The sequence below is a fragment of the Coccinella septempunctata genome, chromosome 2, assembly GCF_907165205.1.
Source record: "Coccinella septempunctata chromosome 2, icCocSept1.1, whole genome shotgun sequence".
In the NCBI taxonomy this organism is placed as follows: domain Eukaryota; kingdom Metazoa; phylum Arthropoda; class Insecta; order Coleoptera; family Coccinellidae; genus Coccinella; species Coccinella septempunctata.
The window spans coordinates 875943-885077 of NC_058190.1; the positions used below are offsets into that span (position 1 = coordinate 875943).

Below are 9135 nucleotides of genomic sequence, written 5' to 3' on the forward strand. Positions count from 1 at the left end.
AAATTGTATAAAAATATAGTTAAAATAAGATTTTCGTGATGAAAATTCATATTAATATGATTTCAAGTTACAAATTAATTTTAGCCTGTAGGTCTGCAGCGTATACAGGGTGGTTAAGAAAAATCGAGTAAAATAACGAAATTTTATTCCCAGAGAATTCAAGCATTTTAAGATTATCAATACAATGTATGGCCCCCACGGGCATCAATAACAGCTTGACACCTTTTTGCATACTACACACGAGGTTGTTGAACATTTCTTGAGGAATTTTGTTTCATAAACGGGGCAGAAGCTCTCTCAGATCATTTAAGGATTCTGGGGTAGGTTGATGATTATCTAATCATCTTTGGAGCATATCCCATGCATGTTCTATGCATGGGATATGCATTCTCAACTATGGCTGCACGGTGCGGTCTAGCGTTGAAAAAGTTGAAAAGTTTCACCAATAGCAGCGTGAAAATTTGGCACAACACTGTCAATGACATGCTCCTTATAGTGTAAGGCGGTCATATTCCCAGGACAAATGTGTAGATCTGTGCGCCCGTTGAAACATATCCCGGCCCATACCATAACACTACTCCTTCGGATGGATGGACTTCTTGGACATAGCGACGATTACGGGGTATGCGTGGGATTGTCCATACCCTTATTCTTCGAGAATCTGAAAATCGTCCATATCTGGATTCATCAGTGAAAAGGACACTATGCCATTGATCGTTCCAATTGATATGTTGCCTTGCCCATTCCAGTCTTTGACGCTTATGGTCACGTGTTAATGAAACTCCTTTTAAAGGACGTCTAGAACCTAGATTTACCTCTCTCAAACGTCGTCTGATGGTTTCGATGGAAACTTGGACCCCATCTGCATTTTGAAGAGTATTCCGTAGCATTCTACACGTAGATGTAGGGTTTCTTCTCGCCAAAACGGTCATGAAACGATCCTGAGCAGGTGTTGTTTTTCGTCGCCCACCAAGCCTTGGTCTTTCCAACACGGAACCTGTCTCCCTGAACCTATTCCAAAAGCGGGATATCACACTTTGGCTGACTCGAAGCCTTTCCGCTACAACAACCTGAGTTAGGCCACCCTGTAGCATTCCGATAGCCCTTATAGCCTCAGCGTTTGTTAATTTACGTCTTGGCATTTTCAAAAAACTCGTGTCAAATCGAAACCGTTGATAAACTGACTTCATTTCAAAATAAGAACATTCATGAAGCATATGCAAAGAACCAAACTTCAGAAAAAAGGCGACCAGATTGACGAAATGTCTCATACTGATTTTTATTGAATCGATTCAAGTTGTTATTGAGTTTTGAATGATTTTACAGCGATTTTCTCGAAGATTACATACTTTTAAAAACGATATCCCTAACTGTTGTGGAGCAGTTTATTTCAAGTTTGTCGATAAATTATATAAGTATATTAAAATATAAATTATATTTCAGTTATCATTGTAGCCTCATCAAATTTGAACATAAAGAGAAAATCTAGTTATTTTGTGGAAAAACTATACTTTATTATTGGTTAACTCAGATTTTAATACCAACTTTTTTTTTAATGCAGTTAGGGGAACAATATACTGTTGCAAGTTTCAATCTTAGCAAACTTTGAATTTGTATGATATAATTTTTCAAAAAAGTTTGGAGGAAAATAAAACTGAATAATGTTAAGGTTAGGTTAGGTTAGGACAGTGAAAAAAAATTTAATTTTTAGGTAGTAATGAAATTAATAAACAATTGTGTTTAGTTACTCAAGTACTGAACAGTGGAAATATAATATGCTTTGTGAAAATATTATGATATCTCACGCATTTTGATGAAATTCTCGTGAAATCTTGAATTATAACTTTCAAATTAACTTGTATCAATGAATTTTCTATCCCCTACTGCTCCAAAAAAAAAAAGAAAATTGTTAATAAAATCTGAGATGAGCATTCAAGTATAGTTTTATCTTAGAAATACTCGATTTACTTAACCTAGAAAAATACACCACAGTTTTCAAAATAAATGGAGAAAATTCAATTTTCAAAAAGTAATATCCCTTAATCGACCTCAACTCCGAGTTTGCTGGAATTGATACAGATATCTTCTTGTATAAAAGAATTACAAACAAAATCGATCACCGTCCCTAAAGATCTACCAAAATGGTGAATTAAATCAACCACTGTCCATGGTTTTTCAAAGTATTTAGGCTGTTTCCCTCTTTTATGCATTTTAATCATAAACGTAATTTAATTTAGTTGAGTTAACAAATCCAGCATAGTGGAAATATCATAAATGTAAATATAAATACTCACTCATCAATTTGTATCTCTTCAATGCTTATCCGACGTTCACCGATATCCATATTTGTTAGGTCTGGATCTAGATCTAAATGATGAGATTAAAAAATCAGTTCAACATATGATCACATCGACATTATCATACTTGGCATTCTCGCCCAAATTAGAGGTGATTAGAAACATGATTAACATTCAATATAAGACCCTGACAACACTATTCGGGAAAACCTCTTTTTTATCTATTCCACGCAGTACTTACTTTCTTCATTTGGTGACTCCATAACACTCTGCACTTTGGAAGTTGACGGTTGGTTCATTGATTCATCACACACATCAGGGGCAACTTTGAAAGAAGAGTGAATTCGTGAAATATTGGAATTTCTTTTGAAATTTGAAAACAAATTCGAATGATTGTTTTTAATATCCAGCTCACCTTGAACACCAATTGTAGGCACTGCATCATCTGTGAGACCTCTCGAACTTCCTTCTAATTTATAAATATCCTCGAAATGTGTATGACATACAACATATCTGTTGTAGATCTGCAGATCAGATAATTTTTGCCAATTCGTTGGCTTGATAATATCGACCCACGTTTTGAAAAGAGTAGGATTTTTCTTAGGAAACCGATGTCTCTTGTTGAGGACATCATTACATCCATATACACAACATTTGCTCACTTTTCCCATTTTACACGTTAATTTTTATATCAGGTAATCACAGTTGTCTCTGGGTTCACACTAATCCACAGAACATCAACATCAAGTTTGTCACACACACAGATTACAGAGTGCTATGAAATCAACAACACAGAAAACCATAGACACAGATTACAGATACAGACCAGAGATATATCTATGATCAAAGATTGTGTAATATCTTTGTCTATGATACATACCCTCTGAAATCTGTGCTCATTGCAGAGAGTTATATTAGTGTTCTGTGGCAGAAAGTTTGTCTCTGCTCCTCTGATTAAGCCATGCCAGAGACAAACTGGCAGAGACTCTTTCCCTTTCTCTATGCAAACTGGCCATGCATAGAATGTTAGGTCTATGACCATAGACATAGAGACTCTATGTCTATGTCTATGACAAAGAGGATTGTCTATGATTTCCATTGAACTCTATGGGAACTCCCATAGAGTTCAATGATGATTTCATATTAGTGTTCTGTGATTTCACCTTAACCCATTGAACTAAAGAAAGTCATTGAACTCTATGGGAAGTTCAATGAAGAAAGTTCTTTAGTTCAATGCCTTAACCACATCACCCTTTCTTTCAAAGAGTAACAACTCTTTGCTTTCTTTGGAGGAGTTTTGACAGATTTTTTACTGTTTTTGAATAAAAAAAAAAATCATAATATGGGTGAATGTAGTTTTACAATTAAAGAAGAGGTACATATTGGGTATGAGGAGTGAGTATTTATGTTTCTATTACCTTTCACTCTTTCGTAATTTCTTCTGAAAAATCCCATTTCTTCCAGTGTGAAGTTGGAAGAAAAATTAGGGGTTTTTGACGTTTCTGAACAATTCATAGGTGAAAAAGAGGTTCATGAAACAGAAAAATATACAATCAAGAGAGAAGAAAGTTCCTCAAACTGCTTGGTTACAGAAGATGATGCTTTCAATTTTAAAGATCATGAGAAAGATCCCATAAATTCTGTTCATTTCAATATTGAGGATAACAACTGCCACAAATATGAACATGTAATCAAGAAAGAAGAAAGTCCCTCAAACTGCCTAGTTACAGAAGATGATGCTTCCATTTTTGAAGATCACAAGAAAGATCTCATAAATTCTGTTGATTTGGATATTGAGGATCACAACTGCCACAAATATGAATATGTAACAACAAAAGAAGAAAGTCCCTTAAACCGCCTTGTTACAGAAAATGATACTTCTATTTTTGAAGGACACAAGAAAGATCCCATAAATTCTGTTGATTTGAATATTGGGGATCACAACTCTGAAAATGCATCAAGAGAGAAATGTAAACTTGATGCATACTCGAAATATGTTCATCAAGAAATGAAGTCTCACCAGTGTCATTTATGTGACTTTGTCTCGAGTAGAAAAAGTAATCTTAAGAGTCATATCAAGTCTCTTCACTTGAAAATAAAGAATCACAAATGTCATATGTGTGAATTTGCAGCGAGTGAGAAGCATAAACTTGAATTACATGTGAAATCTGTTCATTTAAAAATTAAGGATCAAAAGTGTCACTTATGTGACTTTGTCACAAGTGGAAAAAGCAGACTTCAGATTCATATCAAGTCTATTCATTTGAAAATAAAGAATCACAAGTGCCACATGTGCGAGTATGCATCGAGTGAAAAAGGTAAAGTTGATGCACATGTGAAATCTGTCCATTTGAAAATTAAGGATCAAAAGTGTCACTTGTGTGATTTTGTCACGAGTGAAAAAAGTAGACTTCAGATTCATATAAAGTCTATTCATTTGAAAATAAAAAATCACAAGTGCCACATGTGCGAATATGCATCGAGTGAGAAACGTAAACTTGATGCACACGTGAAATCGGTCCATTTGAAAATTAAGGATCACAAGTGCCACTTATGCGACTTTGCCACAATTGAAAAGAGCAAACTTCAAGATCACATCAATTACGTTCATTTGAAAATAAAGAATCACGCTTGCTTAATGTGCGACTATGCATCGAGTGAGAAAAACAAACTTGATATACACGTAAAATCGGTACATTTGAAAATCAGGCAGCATAAGTGCCATCTATGTGATTATGTTGCAAGTAGAAAACAAACCCTTCAAATTCATATCAAAGCTATTCATTCTGGAATTGAAAATCGCTAGTGTTCAATGTGAAGATGTGCATATGGAGTGAGAAATGTAAATTGGACCTACATGTTAAATTTGTTTGTTTGAAAAGATACAGAAAAGAGTCATCTACGTGATTGATATTTGAAATCATGTAAATTCTGTTCCTTCATTGTGAATTCAATGACTGGGTGAATATTTTGATCTCTGTGCAATATTTATTTATCTAAATTTATTTTTACCTTCTCATTGTAATCAAAGAATATAGAGTTATCCTTACTCTATAATCTTTGATTGTAATGTAACACAAGTACTACTTGTGTAAATATACTACAAATGGAAAAATCTTTAAAATGAAAGAAAAAAAGTGTTATTATATATGAGTATGTTGCTTGTAGAAAAAATGGCCTTGAAAACTCTGTTAACTATGTTCATTTAATATGCATCATGTGGAAAATGTGAACTTGATGTATGTGAAAATTTGTTGATTTGACAATTAAATATTTTAATTACCTAGAGGTGAAATTATTGTTCTGAAATGTATTATCAAAGAGTTAATCCTGCTTTTAACACTATGTTTTTGTATTTACAAATCAAGAGAAGATTCTCCGTTATTGTCTGATGAAAGGAGATCGAGGATCCGAAATATAGACAATTATTCAATTCATACTCACCATGATATATATTTGTTACACATTATCATTTAAAAAAAAATTTGTTTGATAGTTTGATGAATGTTTTATTTCTTCTACAAAGGAGAGCAGCAATTTTTATCCAACAACAATTTTGTATTCCTTTTGTTTCAGATGTTGGGGAAGAAAATCAATTGAAAGTTATACATATTCGTTTTTGGTGAAAAATTAACTTAAAATATAGATGGATCATCAGAGTAGAAATATAGGAAACGCCCTCATATCTCTAGTACTAAAAACCGACTACATTTTGGCCAGTGAAAACACATTTGACAATGAGATGGCGCTGAAAACGTATTATCAATACAGTGACTATCAAACACAGTGGCGACAATTGTGGTCTCGTTTTTCATCGTTTTAGCAAGAATATGGCGGATTTGGTCACATGACATCACAAAAAATTATTCTAAATTTGATCGTTAGGTGTCACTGCATTTTGAGCTTTCGACATTGAACTCTTGCATTTTTGTATGTTTTTCCTTTATATACTAAGTTTGCTAGTTTTGTTACTCACTGGTAGGATTTCATTTATTGCAGACCATAGTTTTCTTGTGTTATTTCCAATTCCTTGTCTTATCAGATTGTTTACTTTTTTTCTTTGGATTTCATAGCTAGTCTGATGTCTGGGGTTGTATGGAATCTTCTTCATTCTTTTGTATAGGCTGTCCCTTCTCATAATGTTTTTATGTATGGTAGAATTGTACCACCAGTTATTATTTTTTATTATCAACTTCTTTTCATTGTGCATGTGCTTTTAACTTCACTCAGAAGACCTATCAACTCGTCAATGCTTTCTGGTGGTTTTTCTTGTGGCAATGTGTGAACTGTTTCTTTAAATTTTTCATTATCAGTTTTATAGACAATCTTTTTTGACTTGACAATGTTCACGTTTGTTGGCAGATTAATACTTATATATAAGCTTTTATGGTCGGATATTGCTGTAGATTTGGTCTTTACTTTGCAATTGATATTTGTCGGTGTTATGACATGATCAATCAACGTGCCAGTACCATCTTTTTTTATTCTAGTAATTTTTTATTTCATATGAATTTAAGTTTAGTATGTCCTTATATAATTTGGTATTTCTATTGGTTTTCCTGGTGTCGACAGTCATATCGCCAATTATTACTATTTTTTTGTGCTTATCCAGTATTTCCTCTAGTTCTTCCAAGAATGTTGGTATGTATTTTGTTTTGGGGACACGATAAATCGCATATATTGGCATACCGAGTCCTGGCAACTCTATACATATTATGTTTGCTTTATTTATTTTTCGGAGTTTTAACTGCCTTATATTGTAGGTCTGCTCTTATGAATATTGAGACACCACCACATCGCGATGATCTACAATCATACTCTCCACGGTAGCCCTGTACACTGTATAAATTTTTGTCCTTTTCACTGAGCCATGTTTCAGTTAAAATAATTAAATGAGGATAACTGTGCTGATGTGTGTAATGAAGTAGGTTATCTATTTTATTTTTCGCTTTTAAAGATCTTATATTGTTGTATAAAGCCCGTTTGCAACAGCCGAGAATTCTCTAGAGAATTTGCTCGAAAATTCATGCGCCGTGAATTATATACCGTTGCATACGCACTTTCAATACAGAAAAACTGTTTAATAACAGTTTTCTGTTTTATAATTGAGGGGCGCGAAATTCTAATTCAATTCCTGGTATTGAATTTCAATATTGACCTTGTTGAGCCCAGAAAACAAAGATCCTGAGCGACAAAACAAAAGGATGGTTTTGTTTTGTGATCAGGATGTCTGGACATTGTTTGGAATCGATTGGTTTCAAAGAGAGACAAACGAGTTGGTTAACTACCTGCTGAAAGTTTGTCACATCCTAATTCTCCATCTCTCTCATTTTTTCGGAAAGCATTTGTAGAGGCGCTGCATGCAGTATATCGCAAAAGCGCGGGAAATTTGAACTGACGTATTGCCGATTTTATTCCGGTCGAATTGTTTTATGAGAAACTTTGCATTTTTGACGAACGGAAAATTTCCTATCTGATAAATATTGCCTTCATTGAGAAATTTTCAGATATCAAAAATGCAAAGTTTCTCATTTATTCACTAAGGAAATAGGAAATGTGAAACTACATCAGTAAGATTCATAGCTATAATTCAACTTCAAACATAAAAAAAGTCCCATCACAATTTTAGTAAAAAACAATTCAGTAATTAACAGATATAGGTATATGTATATATACAATAGGTAAATTTTATTTTACAAATGAAATACAAAATGAATGGAACTTAGAGAAAAAAAATGTGAAATTAACGAATTTGAAATTTTTCAATGTTGAATTATATTTATTTTTCTTTTCACTGCCTTTTCTCTTTTCTAACTTCATTAATTTCACAATTTTTCATACCACACTAGTTTCACACACATTTGTGAGAGCTTTTAAATACATATTGGGATTTTCCCTACATAAGGTTTCAATCTTTCTCAGATTGTTCTCCCTTCTATGAATGATTATTATTAATTGCCCTTTTCGTGGTGTATGTACTGTCCATTATTGAAAGTGCATCAAAATTTCTGAATATTTTCTTCCTTGATACTCGGTGTGGCCAAATCTGGGGTTTTTGAGCTAGGGCTTGGATCATCCAAAGCTGCCACAGTCACTTCAGTCATAATTTCTGAAATAGTTTAAAACTATTTTTCAACAACTACAAGAAACAAAACTTTTGCAAAATGAGATGAGATGTTATGTGTTATCATATGAAGGGTTTCGTGACAGAAGGGCATTTACACAAAATCACAATTTTCTAATACCTTTTTCAGATTCTACAGATGAATTTCCATATTTACTTCATGTGTCTTAATAGTTCTTGCAGAGGTTTGCCAAGGAATAGGAACTGCGGATCTGTGAAGCTTAAATCTGTTTAGATCCATATATATATTATGCATCTGGTGAAAAATGCTTATTGCAGATCTTGAATGAATGCAGAGATTCACCCGTGAATTCCATTCCTAGTATTTCTTGCCACTCCTTAGATCTGAAAGTTTAATAATATTAGCACATTGCAAAAAAGATTCCATTCATAGATCGACCATGCTTATAATGACTATTTTACATATCATTCTATAAGATTTACGGAAGACATTATTAGTTCTTTGGTTTAAGAAACAGAGAAACCTTAGCAATAATTATATATTAACTAAGATGTCTAAAACAGTTTTAGACATCTTAATATTAACTCACCTCAAAGCTGTCATGTCAAAATTTTCAAATGACGCATGTGACAACTACGAAATGTTTCTTACTGGGGCGACCTCTACAAACGCTTTCCCATAATTAAACGAAGAGAGACTTATGTAAGCTAATACAAGAAAGAGAGAGATGCACGAATTCCTTAAAATGGGAC

General features: G+C 33.4%; 2 protein-coding genes and 1 long non-coding RNA gene across 6 annotated transcripts in view; 1 reads left to right on the plus strand and 2 right to left on the minus strand.

The window, feature by feature from the left end:
* Positions 1–3211, minus strand: part of LOC123308523 (zinc finger protein 64-like) — a 46522-nt gene extending 43311 nt beyond the window's left edge. For 3 of the 4 annotated variants that reach the window (XM_044891223.1, XM_044891220.1, XM_044891219.1), the window contains exons 1-3: positions 2713–3048; positions 2539–2622; positions 2295–2367 (exon numbers count right to left, since the gene is read on the minus strand). In XM_044891223.1, the coding sequence (XP_044747158.1) occupies positions 2295–2367; positions 2539–2622; positions 2713–2968 (413 nt within the window). In that variant the 5' untranslated portion in view covers positions 2969–3048. Of the gene's footprint in view, positions 1–2294; positions 2368–2538; positions 2623–2712 lie in introns of all 4 variants that reach the window. The other variant, XM_044891218.1, reaches the window with a different exon arrangement.
* A 372-nt stretch (positions 3212–3583) lies between these two features.
* Positions 3584–5795, plus strand: LOC123308533 (zinc finger protein 711-like). The gene is made up of 2 exons (XM_044891240.1): positions 3584–3692; positions 3762–5795. Exons 1-2 carry the CDS (start codon positions 3640–3642, stop codon positions 5101–5103), a joined length of 1395 nt encoding a protein of 464 aa, XP_044747175.1. The 5' UTR covers positions 3584–3639; the 3' UTR covers positions 5104–5795.
* A 2073-nt stretch (positions 5796–7868) lies between these two features.
* LOC123308552 lies at positions 7869–8668 on the minus strand. The gene is made up of 2 exons (XR_006537139.1): positions 8543–8668; positions 7869–8406 (listed from the first exon to the last, which is right to left on the minus strand). It is a non-coding gene; the product is annotated as an uncharacterized LOC123308552 (long non-coding RNA).
* Positions 8669–9135: the final 467 nt, after the last annotated feature.